Below are 22,016 nucleotides of genomic sequence, written 5' to 3'. Positions count from 1 at the left end.
GAAGCCAGCTGTAGCCCGTTAGACTGCACTGGCTTCACTGTGACTGGCAGTGACTTCCTATGGGTTTGGATGGGTTGGTCGAACTAAAGATGGTCAACAGTCATTAGGTCGACACCATTGGGTCGACATACTGCAAGGTCGACAGGTGTCTAGGTCGACATGGGACAAGGTCGACAGGTGCTAAGGTCGACACAAGCGTTTTTTACCCGAATGTCGACACAGTCAACATGTACACAGATGAAAATGCACCGCGTCCCCTTGCATGGCTCGTTGCGCTTGCCATGCTTCGGGCACGGTACCTTGCTACGCTTGGCACACTATTTTATTCTCCCACCACGCCCTAGTGGATGGTAGGTCATGAAATACTGCCTGTCAGCAGATGTCGGCTCACAAAACAGTGTTGACCTTTTGACTGTCGACCCAGACCATGTCGACCTAACGCTTGTGTCGATTTATGCACCTGTCGACACAAGCGTTAGGACGACATGGTCTAACGCTTGTGTCGACCTAAGCACCTGTCTCCCTAGACACCTGTCGACCTTGCAGTATGTCGACCCAACTGTGTCGACCTAATGACTGTCGACCATCTTTAGGTCGACCAACCGACCATATCCCCTTCCTATTGTACTGTAAGTCCTACCTGCCAGTCACCCGCATAACAGACAGTCCATGGGGATGTGTGTCCTCCCTCTGGAGAACACGTCTGGGGAGCAGTAACAGGAGCGACGTAGGCCACACCCTGACGCGTTTCATCACAAGACTTCGTCAGTGGGCGTCGTATATATATAGTCCCAGGGTTCCCAGTATACAAACTTTGTTATCAGATTCAATAATGTTTCTTTTATTCCAGTGGTTAATCAGATTATGCTGAGATACTTAATGCAATTTTCATATATCCTTCCATATGCCCCGACGGTTCAGTCCTTAAACCACAGACCTTTATCAAGGAGCTTGGTTCAGAAGAAGTAACAGCCATCATTGTAGTATGGAGGAAAACCTCATGGTGAAAGGATCACCATAATTAAATCACATTTACTGAAATTAGTCACACTGCTCATCCATCCCAAGGATTTCCACTGGGGTGCACAGTGTGATTACAGGGTATTCCTGTTGTGGGTGTTTCCAATTACACACTTGCACCACTGGCCTTATTCAGACCGACATTCTGAGAAACTGCAGGACTGCTCTAATGCTCAGTTATACAACAGGTGTGCGACTTTCTATGCAGCTGGTTGGCATCCCTGTTAGAAATCCTGCAGCTCTGGCATTACCATAAAGTTGCAGTTGTGCTGCATAAAAAGACCCCAGGATCTATTTAGGATCTATTTAATAAGCCCTGGAGAGAGATAAGGTGGACGGAGGTAAAGCTCCAGTCAATCAGCTCCTAACTGCTATGTTACATCGGATTCAGTAAGCTTGATCAGCAGATGGGATGCCGATGGCCAGAAGAGTGACAGCAGCATCCCACTGAACCATTACCCAACAGGTATTCTGGTGCCAGTGTTGTGGCTGCCAGTCAGGATTTTGGCACAGGTCCTTTGAATGCCATCATAATGGCATCTCGTTACAGGCTATGTTTGAAAAATGGTAGTTAGGAGTTGATTGGCTGGTAGTTTATCTCTGTCCAGTTTATATATCTCCAGAGCTTTGTATATAGGCTCCACAGCCTGTAACGTGACAGGTAGGGGACAATTTTTGAAATGAATGATTACTTTTTACTACTTATATTTTATTGTGTGCAGATGCCTTTCTTAAAATGTAGAAAATTATTTAAATACAAATTGCAAAAATGTATTACCCAATTTACTCCACCATACAGTTATCAAAACTGATCTTTAAATATCTTTCCAATATTGGGAAAAAATAGTGGATACTATTATTACTCTAGCTCTGTTTTATGTGTGAATTCTGTAAAATCACAAGAAAGGAATCAAGCAGAGAAAAAATGAAAACATACAAGGTTATAAAAGTATCTTTTACTATAATTTCAACTTTGTACCTCTGCTCAGAGTCAAAACTTCATGCATCCCAGCAGGTGATACCTAGGACATTGGGGTGCTTTGTAATTTGCATTGAAGGTATGAAACAAAATTCATTGATGTTATAGAATATGGTTTAAACTGTAATGTGATATTACACACTAAAGTCTGGCTTATTCATAAGCCATAAGTAAAAATACAATTTACAGTCTACTTGGATGTACAGGGCAGTGACGAAACCTGTGTGTTGTTGGCCCAGAAGCAAAAATATAATTTGGGCCCCTCCCTCCTCCACTCTATCGATAGTTCATAACATTCTATACAGCAGTGGGTGACAAGGAGAGGCAGAGGGTGACAGTATAAGGCAGAGGGTGACAGTGGAACATGGTAGTGTAAAAAGGGAGGGGGAACCAGTGTATGACAGGGAGAGGCAAAGGGTGACAGCCAAAGGCAGGGAAGCAAAGGGGCACTGAGTGATAGGGAGAGGCAGATGGTGACAGCATATTGCAGGGAGAGGTTTACATATAACAAAAAGCAAGGCCATGCAGAGGGTTATGTAGAGCAGTGGGTGACAGGAAGAGAAAGTGGGAGGCAGGTGGTACAAGCACAATGTCCATATCTAATAAATAATGACAATCTAGAAGTTCTTGAAAACACATCTATTATATGAGTGTGGTATAGCTTACAGACAATGTCTAGGAAGACAGTCAAAAGGTTGACATTGACAAAGGTTGGCACATGAAAAAGTCGACATACGATTTTCATGTTTCTTTAGTGTCAATGTCAACACCTCACCACGTGAACACCCAAGCAGTGTAACGTGTACCATTGCATGCTTCGCTTGCCATGCTGCGAGCCAGGAGCCTCACTTCGCTACTGCTGTACACAGCACACCATTAAATACCCATAATTCCATGTTAGTCCCTGTAATACCCTGATGACATCATGGGGGTCAAAGTATTACTTTATGAGGGGTATTCAATTAAGGTGTGTTTTTTTCAGCTAGCCAAAAAAAGATAGACTTCACTATTCAATTGTGGCCATTTTTGGCCATTTTATAGTCACATTTTTATTATGCAGTTTCACTTTTATTTTTAAGCTGAACCTGCATTGGCAAAATATGACTTAAAATAGTTAAAAATGGACACAACTTTTCCACCACGCCGGATTACAATGTACAAAAGTACAAATACAAACATGGTTGGGCTGGCCCACTGGTATGTCGTAGGAAAATCCCTGGTGGGCATTAAAGCCTTAGGGCCACAACTCCTTCTCTAGTCAGGTTCCAGATCATGGAATCAAATTATGCATTCTTACGCTACAAATGTGTTAGTAACTTGGTGATGAGGGACCATGGATTAACTTGGCTGGTTGGTTTGTTTCTTGGAAAAACAGAGGTACCCCCAGTGACACAGAGACGCCTTGACGTACGGCCTGGGGGCTTTACCCTATAGCTGCAGATATATGCGACCAAGATTTCTGTATTATCTGATTATTATGTAGATACGTATTTCTAACTCAGTGTGCAGTTGGGATACAAAATGTTTTTTTTCCTAACCAGATTTACCCCTCCCTGTTGGCACCTGAATGACATTACCTCTGATTGAGCAGCTTGCGAACAAATGTGTTGTGTAGTTGAGATAAGCATAGATGGGTCAGCATTAGGAGGGATTGCTGACTCCAGAGCGCCATTGGAGATGCCAGGGGTATCGCCAGGTAAGCTGGCTCTCAGATGTTGTAAGCCATTATTATGTGGCCTTACACTGGGCTATTAGACCCAGACATATTTGTTACTGTTTATGGGATGGGTTTGGGGGTGTGGTGCCCCCTGTGTTGGTATGGCTGGGCTGCTCCAGGTTAGCACACCCTCACTTTATTAACACTTATGTTTTCCCTATCACATTGTATATATTTTGTATTATTTGAATCACACCTTCACTTCCTTACATAGCACTTATGTGCTTCCTACTAACCCCTACTAATTTTCATTTGTGTGCTGCCCTGGAGTGGACAGCCTGTGTTGGCATGATGGGGGCCCACACCCGAGACCCATACCCAGTATTAGGGCCCCCCAGTGACACAGAGTCGCCTTGACGTATGGCCTGGGGGCTTAGCCCTACAGTATATCTACAGATATATGCAACCAAGATCACTCTATTATCTGATTATTATGTAGATATTTCTCACTCAGTGTGCAATTTGGATACAAAAAATTGTTTCTTAACCAGAATTACCCCTCCCTTTTTAGCACCTGTGTGACATCACAACAATCTGATTGAGCAGCTTGCCAATAAATGTGTTGTGTAGTTGAGAAAGGCAAAGATGGGTCAGCATTAGGAGGGATTGCTGACACCTGAGTGCCGTTGGAGAAGCCAGGGGTATCTCCAGGTAAGCTGGCTCTCAGATGTTGTAAGCCATTATCATGTGGCCTTACACTGGGCTATTAGACCCAGACATATTTGTTACTGTTTATGGGATGGGTTTGGGGATGTGGTGCCCCCTGTGTTGGTATGGCTGGGCTGCTCCAGGTTAGCACACCCTAACACTTTATTAACACTTATGTTTTTCCTATCACATTGTATATATTTTGTATTATTTTAATCACACCGTCGCTTCCTTACATAGCACTTATGTGCTTCTTATTATCTTACCCCTACTAATTTTCATTTGTGTGCTGCCCTGGAGTGGTCGACCTTTGCCGGCATGATGGGGGCCCACACCCCAGACCCCTACCCAGTATTAGGGACCCCCAGTGACACAGAGACGCCTTGACGTACGGCCTGGGGGCTTAGCCCTATATCTGCAGATATATGCAACCAAGATCTCTGTATTATCTGATTATTGTGTAGATATTTCTCACTCAGTATGCAATTGGGATACAAAATGTTTTTAAATAGGCTGCTTGAAGAAATTGTCAGAACCATAGGAATAACCCCAAATAACTTTAATCTGGAACACTTACAGAGCATCCTCCTATGGAAGGTTCCAGGAGCTCAGATACGGCATGCAGCTCAGGCTGTGATACAATGCACTGGTGTGATTTAAGGCATTCAGGAAATGGAGTTTATACTGCTGGATATTAGCTACTTGGTCACTGCAGTCAGGGGATCCAGGAACAGTGCCCTGAGTGTTTCAGGAGAGTCAGATGGGCGTGTCCAACCTGGAAGTGTCTGGGCTCTGGAGGGAAATCTGGATATTGATGGGGGGCTGCAGAGAATCACACTTCAAATCATCCACAATATGCAGAAGTCATTGTGCGAGACAGGGCCGGCGCCACCACTAGGCAGCTCTAGGCATTTGCCTAGGGCGCCGGTTCGCCCCTCTCCCCCAGCGAACTGTGTCAAAAAATTGCTGCCCCGGCGTCCCTGCAGTGCTGGGGCGGTCAGAGGTGTCCGTGCCGTAGGGGTACCTGCGGCGACGTCATGTGTATAAAGCTGGCTGCGGCCGGCGGGGTCCCTGTAGTGAATAGCAAATAACTAGCGCTATGTGCGCGGCGGCGTGGGAAGCGCTAGTTATTTGCTATTCACTACAGGGACCCCGCCGGCCGCAGCCAGCTTTATACACATGACGGCGCCGCAGGTACCCCTACGGCACGGACACCCCTGACCGCCCCAGCACTGCAGGGACGCCGGGGCAGCAATTTTTTTACACAGGCACCCCCCCCTCCCTCCCCCCGGCACCGGGGCGCCTCCACCCCGACTCGCCTGGGGCACTCCGGTGCCTTGCACCGGCCCTGGTGCGAGAACAAAAGACTGGTTTCTGAACACAGGACATTCAGCACAGACTGCAGTTAGCATGCAGAGAAGAACTCTCAGATAGTGAACTCGACTGACAGGAACGCATGATACTGGAGAACAGAGATAAAGCCAGAGAACATAAAACTCCTGAGATATAGGACCGATGACAGAGCTAAGCCACAAAATAATATGGATGTAGTATGGATCGTAACAATACATTTAAGAAAGTACTTGGACATCCTAGAAGCAACAGCAGAGAGAATACTGGAGATCCGAATGAGGAGAGAGAGGGAAAGTTTAGGGGAGGAAATCTAGATCTTAGTGTCATCAGCATAAAGATGATATTCGAGACCAAAGGAGCTAATGAGCTCACCTAAAGAGAATGTATAAAGGGATAACAGAAGATATCTAAGTAAAGAACCTTGAGGAACACCTACAGGTAGTGAAAGTGGGGGAAAATTGGTATCACGAGAGGAGAAACAAAAAGAACATGCAGAGAGGTAAGAGGACAATCAGGAATGGGCTAAATCATGCAAACCACAGGAGTTTTGCAGGAGGAAAAGGTGGTTCAAAATGTCAAATTCAGCAAAGAGGCCAATGAAAATGAGAAGAAAGTAGTGATTGGCCAGCAAGAAGGTCATTGCCGATTTTTAACAAGAACAGATTCCATGGAGAACAGAAAATATAGACCAAGCTGAATTGGTCAAGCAGGGAATAGGAAGAAAAGAAAAGTTGTGAGGGGGTTGTAGACAATAGTTCAAGGTGTTTGTAGGTAAGGAGAATAGAGATTGGGTAATAGTTAAAGAGTGTCAGAATCCAGTGTGGGTTTTTAAGGATGGCGGAGACAAAGGCATGCTTAAATTCAGTTGGGACAGTGCCTGATGAAAGGGAAAGACTGAAGATATAGGCTAAATGGGAAAAAGATATGGTAGAACATTTATACAGAAGACTGGAGGGGCTAGGATAAAGGTGGAGATGGAACGGAAGGGTGCGATTACTGGATTAGGGCCATGACTTCATTTGGCGATACTGGGGAGAAGGAAGTCACAGTGTGCAAAATGGATTGAGAAAATAGAGGAAGGGAAAGATGAGAGGATGGGATGACAAAAGTCTAGTGGGTTGTGATTTCCGGATTGATGTATTGATATATAGATATTTAGAATAAACTTCAGTAGCGCACGCAGGGGGGGTTTCTGAGTACCCAGAAACCCCCCCAGGAGTCCAAGGGCCCTCAGATGAAAGCTGAGGGTCCCCTCTTTCCATTGATACAAGAATTGTAAAAATCGGCCCTTGGGAACCAGAGATATCTGACTTCAAAGCAGTGGTTCCCATCCTAGCCTGTTAATTGTTATTCCCAGTCAGATATTTCAGGTTCTCTCTGACTTAGAGTTTTTTGGAGGTTATGGGGGACATTTACCAAAATGGATTCGTAGAAAAAAGGTGTATTCGTAGGGAGAAATACACCTTTTTTTTACGAATTTGTATTTTCGGGATTTACAATCCCAAAAATACAACAATTCGTATTCCTAAAGATGGAACATTCGTATTTGTATTTACAAATACGAATGTCTACACCATCGATAGAATACGACAGAAATCACCATTCAAAAGAATGGTGGTTTCTGATTTACTAAGCAGCCGTACTGATAATACGGCTGCTTAGTGGTGTAAAACACCCACGCAAATACGACAGGAAAATAGAACACCATTTTCATGTCGTATTTGCGTTTTAGCCTGCACGGATCAGTCAGATCCGTGCAGGCTACAGTGTAAAAAAATAGAAAAATTAAATAAATAAAAAAAAAACCGGCGTGGGGTCCCCCCCACAGCCGAAACCATCACCAGGCTGACAGAGGCTGGAGCCGGTAATTAAAAATCAGGGAACCCGACAAATAGGGGCTCCCTGATTTTTAACAACCAGCCCCAGGCTCCTGCTCTGGGGCTGGTTCCCAAAATACGGGGGACAAAATGACTAGGGGTCCCCCGTATTTTAAGAACCAGCCCCAGGCAAAACCAGCCGGCAGGCTAATGCCACAGCCGGGGGGAGACTTTTTATGCAAGTCCCCCCGGCCAAAGCATTAACCCTACCGACCAGTCAGCCTGGCCAGGGGCCCTGGGGGAGTGGGGACCCCCCCAATAAAGGGGTCCCCCCCCTCCAGGACTTACCTGACCAGGCTGAAGCCTGGTGCTGTCCCCGGTGACCCTGGGCTGTGGTCACCGGGCTGATCTTGGTGTCAAAAATAGAATAAAAACCATTGTCTTTTACTGGTGAACTATGAGTCCCAGCAAGCCTCCCCCGCAAGCTGGGACTTGGAGAACCACAAGTCCCAGCCTGCGGGGCATTAAAGGGCCCGCTGGGTCTTGTAGTGCCACAGTAAAAGAAAGAGTTAAATAAACACACTGACACACGTGAAAAATAAAAGTTTAATACATACATAACACATACATACTGATACTTACCTTTCTTGATCCCGTAGGTAGCCCTGGTCCTGATGTCCTGTGTCGTCCATGTCGGCTGTCTGCGTCGTCCTCCAGGTCCATGTCGACGGTCCGTGTCGTCCTCCAGGTCCATGGCGGTGTCCGGGTCCGAAGAAATCCATGTTGGAGCTGTGGAAGGAAATCCTACTCACCTGTTCCTGCGCTGAAGAAGTCTTCTCTTGATCCGACGTAATCCAGGTAATCTTCCTGCTGTCGCCGGTCCCCGCTGTCTGCGCTGTCTCTGCATCGCGCTGAGGAGAGATGCTGAAGTTTCATATTCGGCGCCTCTCCTCAGACTGAATTCTATTGGCCGCCTAGCAGGCCAATCAGGAGCCGACTTTCTCGGCTCCTGATTGGCCCGCTAGGCGGCCAATAGAATTCAGTCTGAGGAGAGGCGCCGAATATGAAACATCAGCATCTCTCCTCAGCGCGATGCAGAGACAGCGCAGACAGCGGGGAGCGCCGACAGCAGGAAGATTACCTGGACTACGTCGGATCAAGAGAAGACTTCTTCAGCGCAGGAACAGGTGAGTAGGATTTCCTTCCACAGCTCCAACATGGATTTCTTCGGACCCGGACACCGCCATGGACCTGGAGGACGACACGGACCGTCGACATGGACCTGGAGGACGACGCAGACAGCCGACATGGACGACACAGGACATCAGGACCAGGGCTACCTACGGGATCAAGAAAGGTAAGTATCAGTATGTATGTGTTATGTATGTATTAAACTTTTATTTTTCACGTGTGTCAGTGTGTTTATTTAACTCTTTCTTTTACTGTGGCACTACAAGACCCAGCGGGCCCTTTAATGCCCCGCAGGCTGGGACTTGTGGTTCTCCAAGTCCCAGCTTGCGGGGGAGGCTTGCTGGGACTCATAGTTCACCAGTAAAAGACAATGGTTTTTATTCTATTTTTGACACCAAGATCAGCCCGGTGACCACAGCCCAGGGTCACCGGGGACAGCACCAGGCTTCAGCCTGGTCAGGTAAGTCCTGGAGGGGGGGACCCCTTTATTGGGGGGGTCCCCACTCCCCCAGGGCCCCTGGCCAGGCTGACTGGTCGGTAGGGTTAATGCTTTGGCCGGGGGGACTTGCATAAAAAGTCTCCCCCCGGCTGTGGCATTAGCCTGCCGGCTGGTTTTGCCTGGGGCTGGTTCTTAAAATACGGGGGACCCCTAGTCATTTTGTCCCCCGTATTTTGGGAACCAGCCCCAGAGCAGGAGCCTGGGGCTGGTTGTTAAAAATCAGGGAACCCCTATTTGTCGGGTTCCCTGATTTTTAATTACCGGCTCCAGCCTCTGTCAGCCTGGTGCTGGTTTCGGCTGTGGGGGGGACCCCACGCCGTTTTTTTTTTTATTTATTTATTTTTCTATTTTTTTTTACACATTGCAGCCTGCACGGATCTGACTGATCCGTGCAGACTGCTAGAAATAATTCGTATTAGCAGCCGTATATACGGCCGCTAATACGAATTGTTACACCATCGGAGGGTTACAAAGCAGTCGTATATGACTGCTTTGTAAATCCCCCTCCGGAACACGACTTTGCATACGACTTAAACAGTCGTATGCAGTCGTAGGGAAAATACCAATACGAAAAACTAGGTTTTTCATATTGGTAAATTTCCCCCTATATTTCAAAAGCTGGGACTCTCCCCCTTTGAGGGACACCAGTAGCTTGTCTCTACTATACCCAGAACCAGAGATATCAGCCTTCCAGCAGCTGGTTACTGCTCCAGCTCCACACACCTGGTATGTAGTTTTAAATACTTGTTCCATTAAAATCTAAGAAATCTATTTCTGGGAACTGGAGATATCTGCAATCAAGCAAGCTGTCCTCCCACCAGAAAATTATGAATAATGAGCCCACTCCACTATACACCCCTCCTCTGCATATTAAACATCCTCTACCACCCTGGAAGTTATGTATCAGGGCCCCTTCATTCAGCCCAATGCCCCCTTCTCCCACCCCATCTCCCACCATCTGTGCAGTAAAGGGGTAATTAGTGGAAATTACTGATCCAGGCCCTACATGCTGAGCGGTTGATATAATACCCCGTAACACCCGCGGGACATCAAATCTTCCCCCACCCCTACCGCTGGAGGATCGGTAGGGGCCCCAATACATTGCTATGCCCAGGGGTCTACACTGCTGTTGACGCCCCTGTATGTATATATATGTATGTATGTATATTATTATTCTTATTATTATTATTATACATGTCACACGCAGCCGCGGCGGGCTTACTACTCACCCGTTCGCGCCCGCCGTCGGCTAGAGTGTAGTGGTCTCCAGGTCAGCGGCAGCAGGCAGCGGCAGTCTGGTGGGCAGCAGGCAGCATGGGACGCCGGCAAGTGTAGCGGTATGTGCTGTAGGGGCGCCGGGAGGCCGGCGCCGCCATCTTGGTTAAGGGCAAATAGCAGATTGGTCCTTGTCTAAGGTTTCCGCCCATACTGACCTGACAGCCAATGGCAGCCGCCCTCTAGGGATATAGGGGATCTGCCTATATGCCTAGGCCTGTTCAGTGTCAGTACAAAGAGTCTCCAGAGGCGTTCCCAGCTCCCAGCTGACTCCGGCTCTCCTGACTTGGTGCCTTGCTTCAGTGCTCTGTGTTGGTCTCGATTCAGCTTAACTCCATCGCTGCCAGTTCTCTCCACAGTCTGGTCTCTGCCTGCATCCCTGAGCTTCCTGGCCTAAGCTCTTCAAGCCGTCTGCTTCCAAGCAACTTCCCATTCTTCGGTCATCATCCATCTTCTTTCAGTCTTCAAGGATCCCTCATTACCATCAAGTACATTCTCTTTCCGGATTTCTTCATTTCTCAAGACCCCAGCCTGCCGTCCGCAGTGCTTGAACTGTCATTGTTTAAATGAACTTTTTCTTCTTTCAAAGTGCCATGCTGGCTCAATTCTTATTACCACTAACTGCCACTTAAAGAAAGTATTCAAGTGTGTATTGTTCCATTTATGAATTCTATTATTAAACCTGCACGATTTAATCCTTCCTCCTCTGGTCCGTCTCCGGTTGCTACACACCACACGACTTCATCCAGCCCTTCAGTTGTGACAATACATTTGGTCTATCTATAATACTTTAACTGACCCGGCATATACTGGGTCACCTAAGTGTCCGTCTCCGTGCTTTGCTCCACCCCTCTGGAAACCCCCTTCTGAAAATCCTGCGTTTGCCACTGAACTTTCAGCTAAATTTAATTAAGGCTAGAAAGATGAGTCATGGATGGACAAAGCCCTCAAATTGGAACTGTCCCTGCAGAAATAAGGGCCAGATTCAGTAAAGCAAATACATTTGTGTCACGGACAAACCATGTTGCCATGCAAAGGAATCAAATAAATTAATATTTTTTTCTGTGCAGGGTTAATACTGGCTGCTTTTGTATCTAGCTCACAAATGTTAGACAGCTTTATTTTTACACTGCAATTTAGATTTCAGTTTGAACACACCCCACTCAAATCTAACTCTCTCTACATGTGTTACATCTGCCCCACCTGCAGTGCAACATGTATTTGCCCAGTTTCTAGATTTTTTGCTTTGCTAACAAAGCTGAATCAGGCCTAAGGTGTAGTTTATAATACATTTTATGTAAAATATACTGTAAATGAAGATATGGAGTAGATAGCAAAAATACATATATATGAGTGAAGAGGCAATGTGTAATAGGAGGGAAATCAGAAAATGTAAGAGGTTTAAAACAAATGATTTAGTAGAATGAAGGAAAGACTGATAATGGTAAAATTCCATATGGAATTAATAATTATAGCTTCCAACAAGATAAAACCAAGCAGCAGAGAAGTTCACTTACAAAATAATGTATACTATCTTTTGAACAATTCTGAATAATTTTCCAATCATAAAATGTATATCGGTGTAGAAAGATCTATGCTATCTCATTGCTACTTGGTGTCAGATGACAGAAACAAACAAACAAATCACTAGAACATTAACATTTTTTCTTGAACACTTACATTTTATGAGGTCATGATGGTGATAATAATGTCTTGATCGCTAATCTAATTACATTCTTGAGCATAGATAGTGTGGCACAATATTACTCACCAGGGCAGCCATCAGGGGAGAATGCTGGGACTCCAGTCCCAGGCCCAGACAAAAAGGGGGCCCAAGACTGGAGTTTATAAAGAATAATTTGTCATAAACAAAGTTCACACATCACTTGAAGCGATGTAGAGGTTGAGTAGCGTGGCCAGTGTTAGTGGCAGACATAGGTCTTACCTGACAATGGGGTGGGGCCAAGAGCACCAGGAATTGTAGCCCTGCCTTGAGAATCCTCAGGCTGTGTCGGGGACACACACACACACAGGGCCGCCGACAGGGGGGTCTATGGGGACAAGTGTCCTGGGCCCGGCCGCTCCGTCAAGAGGAGAGGGCCCGCAGCAACCCCCTGCCTCCTCACTACACTGCTGACGGCCGCAGCCGGGCCCTACCCTCTGGCAGGCGGCCTCCAATCCCCATCGGCGGGCCGCGCTTTATCTGCAGCCCTGCCGCAAAGCACATCAGCCACCCTGGCCGCGCATGCCGCCCGCTGCCTGCCTCAGATGTTAAACCAAGCAGTGCGGTGGGCAGCAGGACAACCAGGAACCCCCTCAGGAAGCCCTGACAATTGCGACATGACGTGATGATGTCACGCCGCTCGAGGACGGGGAGCCGGAGGACACCAGCCAGCCGAGGACACCAGCCAGCCGAGGACACCCGTCCAAGTATATCAAAGACCCGGGATTTTTATTTAAAAAACAATATCTAGTGGCAGCCCTGCACACACACACGCACACACACTATTGGAGATACCTACTTGATGTCACTATAGCAACTTATTGTCAAAAAAAGGTTGGTTGTCCCAGATTGTAAAAATGTGCAATATCACAAAGATCTTAAATCAATGGTAGGGGAAGCAAACTAGAAGCAACACATAACCACATCATTTCTAATTTACTTAGAAAAGCACTGCAAAATTGATGATGGTTTAAAACAATCTAATAAAACATCAAGTGATATTTGTTAAAGTAACTGTTGATGTTTTATATAAAGTGGAAATAGTGTCTATATTTATACATAGTGCGCTGTGAAAATCAGTTTGAAGTTGCTACTTGAAGAACAGTGGTCTGTGATGTGTTTTGTACCAGTTGAATGTTAATGCGAATTTGAATTAAATAATACATAACTTCCATTTTTTTATACAGAAGATACTTTACAATGCTTAGCTATAAGAGGTTTTTCAGTCTCCAAAGTACTGTATGCCTCTGGGTACTCAACTCAAAATAGTAACAAAGTATAAATGATTCATCATATAAAGGGTAACTGAGAAAGAGAACAGTGATGGTCTGACATTCATGTGAATTTCGGTGTGGATGTTACGCTGGTTTTTGGGGATGTTCCCGTGTTCCTTCTGGGGCCGGCAGTTGGGAGTCCCTCCTGCAATCCGGTGAATAGACACTGTGCGCACAGCTTCTATTCCCACAGCAGAGAGGCTGGGGGCCCAAATGCCGCCCGCTGCCCCCCCTCTCGCATGCCGTGATCCCCTGCACTGCTGTGAATGGATGATTTGCATAATCATCCATTTGCAACAACCATCCATTGTCAGTGACCATCGAATGATTTCTTCAGTGCTTGCAGATCAGAGACACCTCTATGGTGTCTCTGATCTGTGAGTTCCCTGTGCGGAAAGCAGGCGGGCAGCTGGCATCCACTGATGTCAGCTGCTTGCCCCCCACACCCACGTCACCGGGAATGCCCATGAAATGCTGGGCGTTCCCATGGGCTATGCCCCTTCTGCCGCCCCATGCCCCCTGGCTGCACTGCTAGTTGTGAGTGGGGCGGCGAACATGTAGTTCACGGTGCATGCTTGCACGTTGCATTTGTACATGTGCAGAAATGCGCCTGCGCAGGCGCAAAACATCGGTCGCGATTCAATTAGAATAAGGACCTTAGAGCACATTTAGTAAGGAAGAAAACAAATGATATAATATGCAGTAAATATGGTCCGGCACTCCACTTGTTAAAAGTAAATTGCCTCTACAGTACATTCACAGGAATTAGCGTGACAAAAGTACAAAGTTGTAGATTTAGCATAATGCAGTGGCGTAACTATAGACGGGCAGCCCCCGCAGTGGCGGGGAGGCGCTTAGAAACTGAGGGCACCAGGGGGGCTGCGGGGCTATTGTTACCCGCTGCCATCTGCCCAGGACCTGCCAGCGGTGCATCAGTCTGGAGTTCCGGCTCTCCCGGCACTTGCTGCCAATAAAAAATTGTGGCTGCCCCCATACTGTAGACAGTTTTTGAAGATGCTAGAGAAGGAGGAGGCCTCCTCTAGCAGCCTGAAAAACGGTCTGCTGTATGGGGGAGGCCATTTTCTGAGTGTCACTTTTCATTAGCAGGAGTAGGGAGAGCCGGGACCGCAGACAGATGCGGCAGGTACCGGGGTTGGGGAAGGAGGGGGGGGGGGTCGGGGGCGCTGCCAAAATTTGCGGCAGGGGGGGCATATTTAATAGTTACGCCACTGGCATAATGAAATGTGATTGGAGGATAACCTTTTCTACACGGATTTGCAAATTATACGGATTTGCAAATTAGTCGCACAGCTATTTGTGTCCCCACTGTAGGCTGATTTTCCCAATTTTAACACAAAATTCGGTACTTGTTTCCTAGCACGGCCACACCGATTTACATCGGGGTGGTCGTGTCGGAAAAATCGCGTCGATCGCATCGCATGCGATTTGGTCGCATGCGATGCGATCGACGCGACCGACCCGATTTTTTGATTGAATCAAATGTAAATCGGGTCCCTGGGACCCGATTTTACATTGGATTCAATGTAAAATATTCCCTAGACCCCCAAATTTAACTACGTAAACCCCACCCCACGATAGACGCCAACCAGAAGCGTGGCGAGCGCAGCGAGCCCGCGAGGGGCGGCGGTGCACGTCCTCCGACCTTTTCATTCCCCTACTATCCACGTCGGCGTGGAGTTGAGAATATATAGTGTGGCGAGCGCAGTGAGCCACCGCGCCCGAAGCGTGGCGAGCGGATGCATATAACTTCACAGGTATACGCGTCCGCTCGCCACGCTTCAGGCTCGGTGGCTCGCTGCGCTCGCCACACTATATATTCTCAACTCCACGCCGACATGGATAGTAGGGGAATGAAAAGGTCGGAGGACACGCACCGCCGCCCCTCGCGGGCTCGCTGCGCTCGCCACGCTTCGGGTTGGCGTCTATCGTGGGCTGACGACGGGGCCATATATAATGTGAAATGGGTCATATTGGCCCATTTCACATTTTTCACATTTTTTTCAATGTGAGATGGACTTAATCAAGTCCATCTCATCTTGTGCCATTATAATGGCACTAGACCGACGCGATGCTCACGATTTCAATGTTAAAAAATATTTTAACATTGAAGCCTATAGCAAAATCGGGGGCATCGCGTCGGTCGCGTCGGGACCAATGTTAATGGTCCCGACCGACGCGATGCCCCCGATTTTGTACCTTTGCCGGCAAAATGGACCTGATTTCAAAGGAAATCGGGTCCATCGTGGGGATCGTGTACCTTAACTTAAAGGTACACGATCCCCACGATTGTGGCCGTGCTAGGAAACAAGTACCCAAAATTCAATCACACGATCACAGACACGTCTCCCTCAGGTCCTTATCATAGGGTCAACAGTAACAAGGTCGACAGTCAATAGGTCGACTATTGGTGGACAGGCCATAGGTGGACACATGAAAAATTTTGACATGGGCAAAATGTCGACACAAGCAATATGTTGACATGGTATTTTTTCTCACTTTTTTGGTGTCTATGTCGACATGGACACCGCATAAGTGTATTGCTTTGCTCGTCATGCTTACAGCACGGTGCGTCACGTTATAGTCTAAATCTATGTCCACTTGGATGGTAAAGTATTAAATAAACATTTTCTTTTTTTAAACGTAAAAAAACCCAAGTCAACCTTTTCCACGTTTCGGTACTCTTTACCTAGAACGGCGCCCGTCGCGGGCATCGCGGGTACATTTATGCCTGCCCGCGACGCGACCGACGCGATGCCCGCGATTTTCCCATTGAAAACCATGTTAAACCTGAAAAATCGCGTCGGTCGCGTCGCGGCCGGCCATAAATGTACCCGCGATGCCCGCGACGCGATGCTCCCGATTTCCCATAGGAAGCAATGTTAAAAGCCGCGATGGACCCGATTTTAGTGTTAAATGCCTCAATCCACCCGATTTGGCCATAGAAATCAATGTTAAATGGGCCACAGAGCCCATTAACCCTTAAATGTCCCCCCAATTTTTGTACGCCACCCCACGATCCACGCCAACCCGAAGCGTGGCGAGCGCAGCGAGCCCGCGAGGGGCGGCGGTACGCGTCCTACGACCTTTTCATGCCCTACTATCCACGTCGGCGTGGAGTTGAGAATAGAATAGTGTGGCGAGCGCAGCGAGCCACCGAGCCCGAAGCGTGGCGAGCGCAGCGAGCCCCGCGAGGGGACGCGGATACCTTCACAGGTAAGCGCGTCCCCTCGCGGGCTTCACAGGTGTCCGTGGCCACGCGGACACCTGTGAAGCCCGCGAGGGGACGCGTATAACTGTGAAGGTATCCGCGTCCCCTCGCGGGGCTCGCTGCGCTCGCCACGCTTCGGGCTCGGTGGCTCGCTGCGCTCGCCACACTATTCTATTCTCAACTCCACGCCGACGTGGATAGTAGGGCATGAAAAGGTCGTAGGACGCGTACCGCCGCCCCTCGCGGGCTCGCTGCGCTCGCCACGCTTCGGGTTGGCGTGGATCGTGGGGTGGCGTACAAAAATTGGGGGGACATTTAAGGGTTAATTGGGGCTATTTGGGCTCTGTAGCCCATTTAACATTGATTCCTATGGGAAAATCGCGGGCATTGAGGCATTTAACGCTAAAATCGCGGTCAATCAGGCTTTTTAACATTGTTCTCTATGGGAAAATCGCGGTAATCGCGGGTACCCGATTTTCATGTACCCGCGATTTACCCGCGATGCCCGCGATTACCGCGATTTTACCCGCGATGCCCGCGATTTCAATCGTGGGCGCCGTTCTAGGTAAAGAGTACCCACGTTTCTTCTGTTGACCTTTTGATCATGACGACTTAACGTATGCCAACCTTTTTAATGTCTTGGCCTATGGCCTGTTGACCTACTGTTAACCGCATCCCCTCTTCCTTATCCGCCATCACAAGACATAGGCAGATCTCCTGCTCACTGTGACCAAACAAAGAAGACTACAATAGTCCAACCACAGGTTCAGACACATCGATGGATGAGCTTTACAATAGTCGGCATAGTGTTGCCACATCTTCCTATGGGACAGAAAAACAGAAGCAGTCTCATTACTTTTCAGTTATTTTGTGTGTGTGTATAGAGGACTTACATGCACTACAGTAACTTAGACCACAGCTTAGTTATACCCCTTTTACACTGCCGCAAAAACCTGGGTCAACCCATGTCTATTTACACAGGACTTCTACCCAGATCCTGACCTGAGTTGAACATGGCTAGGATCTGGGTAGAGGGCAGTGTAAACGGGTTGGCCGGGTCATACGACCCCGCTCCCGTTTTCATCAATGAGGGAAGCCCAACCTCCGGTCAACATGGAGATTGGGCGGGGGGCGCACACAGCTTCCACTGCTGTCTGTTGTATTCTGCAGACAGCAGTGGAGGCAGGGTGGAGGTTAATGGATGCCTGTGTTCAGCATCCATTCACCTCGCGGACCCCCGCTGGAGGGGTGCACGGGTGCTGGGGGCAGCCCAGCAGCTTACCTTGGTGTTTGGCTTTCCCCCAGCATGGTGATCGGTGGTCCCGGCTGGGGTAATTGCGGTCCCGGCGCTTGGAGATGACATCAACATCATGCAGGTAGGCACCGCAGTATAAACGATGCAAATCCCGAATCCGACATGGCTTGGATCCGTGTTCCAAATGCCGGGTCAGATCAGGGATTTTTGGTGTAAAAGGGGTATTACTAACATTTCGGAAATGTAGGACCTTATTCTGGTCCACACGCAACTCTGCGAATTTCGGTGTGGATGTTACACCGGTTTTTGGGGACGTTGCCGTGTTCCTCTTTGGGTCGGCAGTGTCCCGCAGTGGGGGGGGAGGGGCAGTTGGGAGCCCCCCCTGCAATCCGGTGAATAGACACTGTGGCACATTGTCTATTCCCACAACAGAGAGGCTCGGGGCTGGCCAGTAGCTTACAGAGCTGATGATGGTCAAACCCCCAGAGCGGAGAAAATTGGGGTGTTGCCTCGCAGAAATTATGCAATTTTAGGCCCCTTGCCGGTAAGCCATGCCCCCTATTTTTGGGTGCGCTCCTGCAGCACGCGCAGCTGTCCCTCCTCAGAAAAGTTGGGAGGTATGCACTTGTATTATCTGTCATTACTTACTTACAGGAGATTTTTTTTCTACACCCCTAAACAGGCAAAAAGTATAAAGGGGGTGATTCAACACCACTCAGTAAGCAGTCTTTGACTTGCCCGTACGCCGGCCCCCCACCGCTGAAACCCCTCAGTACCGCGCTAACACATTGCCTCGCATGCATCTACTAGCAGGAGATATCATTCAATGGTCACCGACCATCGAATGATTTCTCCTGCCATCATAAATAAGTCAGTCTCAACTGACTTTCGGTGTCTGCCTTCTATTACCTTTAGCATACCTCCCAACATGACCCATTCCAGGAGGGACACAATGCTCTGTTTCTGGACTTCTATCTTAAATTATGATTGCCAACACCTGTTTAAAACAGGTTTGTTGATAAGAAAGGTGTTTTACCACAGGTGATGGCAATCAAACATTAAGAGGGAAGTCCAGGAACAGAGCGTTGTGTCCCTCCTGGAGAGGGTCATTTGGGAGGTATGCCTCTAGTAAAGTTGTGGCAAATGAAGCGAGGGGACAATGGTGCTATGTAAGTTCAGTAGCGTAAGCAGAGGCCGCTAAGATGAGAAAGTACCCAGGTCTGTACCATATAGCCTAAATCGAATACGTTTGCCTTGCTGAGCAATTCGATCCCAATTTGATATGATAGCAAGGCATTTGCACCGTGTGTACACCCCTTTAGTCACTTTCGTTACTCATTTATGTACTCTGTAATTGGCACTGGGGATAGCTTGTGCCATATAAAGGAGAATCATTTTATATATATATATATATATATATATATATATACACAGTGCCGAATTTCCCATTAGGCACGTGCGCACGTGCCTAGGGGCGGCACATGTTTGGGGGCGGCACTTGGATGCCTGTGATAGTACTGTCAGCCTGAAATGTACCAGCAACTGCAAAATGTTTCCACTGCACTGCACCAGGTTCCATCTTGAATAGAGTGTAAATGGATAGGACATGCATATACTGCCCCTGTAAGTTGTCCTACTTAGTAAATATGTATACATAATTAAAATAAGAAATATGTTACAGTTGGTGGCTTTTTTATTATTCTATTAAATTGCCAATCATCAAATGAGGACTTGTAACTAATCAATACAAATAATACAATTAGGCAGGGGACAGCCATTATTTTTGTGCCTATGGGCGCCCTCACCCCTAAATCCGCCCCTCCATATATATATATATATATATATATATATATATATATATATATATATATATAAAATATATATATATATATGTATACACACACGACAGATGCTTAATACTATACTATATGTTTAAACCGTGTTAACAGATAGATGTAAAAGCAGATTATTGTCAGTTGACCGAGTACAGTCACTAACCAGAGTGTGACACTGTCAAAGTGACAGACACCCAACCACCACAACCACAGCAGCAACCTCATCGTTGTGTAAAATAAGTTTTTCCCAGCAGCTTGCCGTACCCATGATGATGATGTCATGGAGATCATGTGATTGGGCCAGACCGGAGTCACCGAGCTGCAGCCCGGCAGGAAGCTGGCAGAGAGCTGGGAGAGGCAGTACTGGAGGCCGTTTGCCTGATATGCGGCTGCCGTGAGCGTCCACCCGTTTTTCCGGTAACAGTAGACGTTGTCAGTGCCGGGGAGTGGGGTGGAGGATGACGGGGAGAGGGGAGTTACATGGATGTGCGTGTTGTTGTTTACATGTCGCCAGTCAGGCGTACACTGAGGTGAGGGGGCTTCAGCCGTCACATGGCACCGGTGTCCCTGCTTTCAGTTCACTGAGCAGCCTGTCGGCTTTTGAGCTGGCTGGGGTAGGGCCTCCAGGCCTCCGCAGACAGTGTGTGTGTATAGGAGGAGCTGCAGCAGCAGCCACACAGTTGCTGCATGTGGTTATTGTAGGGGTCTCTCATCTCATTCATCTCTGTATAATACCACACTTGCTGTAACACCACTTTCCGCTAATATAGTGCTATGCCAGGGCATTGGGTGGTAGCGACGGTACCTGGGCACTGTGGTTGTCTATACCCCTTCAGTTAATGTACTCTGATGTGATGTTGAGTGGGGGCAGAATTGCAGTTCCATGCCCTTAAAGCGCTGTTATTTTGTCCTAAATCTAGTTTTTTTTTTCCCATGTTATTTGGCCACCAGCAGTGGAAAAGCGTAATCTCACACGTTTGCTTCGCTCGCTACAGGTTCCGAGTCCCAATAGATGATGATGTGAAAGTGTACATTAATTGGAGGGGATATAGCTGCTACATTGGCACTGGGTGGGCAAAACCTGTCAGGCTGCCTTCGCACAAAATCCAGCAAAACACCTCGGACAAGGTATGTATATAGTGATGCCAAGTTGTATAAGTTTAATAGAAAATAATGTAATGGCAACAAAATATTTAACTTTGGGGGTTATAGGGAGTTAAAATGTACATTTTTGCTGATGTTTTACTGAATAAGGAACTTGCAGTAAAGTACATTTATCTTGAAATACCTTCAGATGACTGAAAATATGTGTAAATAGTGTGCAGTGTTAAAGAAAGTTCATTGATGCGCTTCATATACATTAAGTCTGTTGCAGATTACAACACAGTATTTACAGCAGGCCAGTATTGATCTTTGTTCTTGCCTAGCTGCTTTTTTTTTTTTTTTCTTTCTTCTTATTGGTGAAAGTTCAGAAATTGATAACGATACACAGCGTCGCCATCGCCGACTCATATCATGACTACATGTAGTGAAGATCTAGTCAAATCGCCAGTGTTCTAAAAGGGCATAAACACGTAGAGATTTGTGCTAAGCTATTTAGGTTAAGTGATTTCATGGTGTCCATATCTCCCATGGGGAGCACATACACATGCAGAGATTTGTGCTAGGCCAGTGGTTCCCAAACTGTGTGCCTAGGCACCCTGGGGTGCCTCAGGACACTTACAGGGGTGCCTTGGGTTGGTGGACCAGGATCAATTCATTTTAGTTATGGTCAATGTACCAGGCAAAACCAATGTTTGTGGCTGCCAATCATAATATATGTGAACAAACAGGATCAAATCCTGTCCCTCACCAGATAACTGTGACATAAACACAATGTACAGTACATAATTTAATATTTTTTTCCTGAATTTCTGAAACGTGACCTAGGGGTGCCTTGAAAACATTTTGATGCTCTAGGGAGCCGTGATTCAAAAAAGTTTGGGAACCCCTGTGCTAGGCAATTTTGCTTCAGCAAACAAAACAAAAAGGCCCAGTAGATATTGCAATCAGTATTTCTCATTCTGTACACACACACACACACAGATTTGTAATCACCTGCTAAGCAATTTGACTAGATTTAGTTAGCAGGAGATAGCGTAATCACAGTTGTGGGCGTGCCTGGGCCACGATGTCATGAAAAGGGGCGGTCCCATCCGCCG

At 47.3% G+C, this 22,016-nt stretch overlaps 2 protein-coding genes across 5 annotated transcripts in view; one reads left to right on the top strand and one right to left on the bottom strand.

The window, feature by feature from the left end:
* EFHB (EF-hand domain family member B) overlaps window positions 1-20,234 on the bottom strand; it is a 39,800-nt gene extending 19,566 nt beyond the window's left edge. For 2 of the 3 annotated variants that reach the window (XM_083188762.1, XM_083188759.1), the window contains exons 1-2: window positions 20,080-20,234; window positions 17,353-17,547 (exon numbers count right to left, since the gene is read on the bottom strand). In XM_083188762.1, the coding sequence (XP_083044888.1) occupies window positions 17,353-17,421 (69 nt within the window). In that variant the 5' untranslated portion in view covers window positions 17,422-17,547; window positions 20,080-20,234. The remainder of the gene's footprint in view (window positions 1-17,352; window positions 17,548-20,079) is intronic. The other variant, XM_083188761.1, reaches the window with a different exon arrangement.
* RAB5A (RAB5A, member RAS oncogene family) overlaps window positions 20,074-22,016 on the top strand; it is a 32,050-nt gene continuing 30,107 nt past the window's right edge. Inside the window, exons 1-2 of one of the 2 annotated variants that reach the window (XM_083188764.1) lie at window positions 20,081-20,232; window positions 20,811-20,943. The gene's annotated coding sequence lies outside the window, so the exon portion shown is untranslated. Of the gene's footprint in view, window positions 20,233-20,810; window positions 20,944-22,016 lie in introns of both variants that reach the window. The other variant, XM_083188763.1, reaches the window with a different exon arrangement.

This window comes from Crinia signifera, chromosome 5 (assembly GCF_055691185.1).
Source record: "Crinia signifera chromosome 5, ASM5569118v1, whole genome shotgun sequence".
Classification (NCBI taxonomy): Eukaryota; Metazoa; Chordata; class Amphibia; order Anura; family Myobatrachidae; genus Crinia; species Crinia signifera.
Note: the sequence above shows the minus strand (reverse complement) of the source record. Positions and strands in the feature narration are given on the sequence as shown.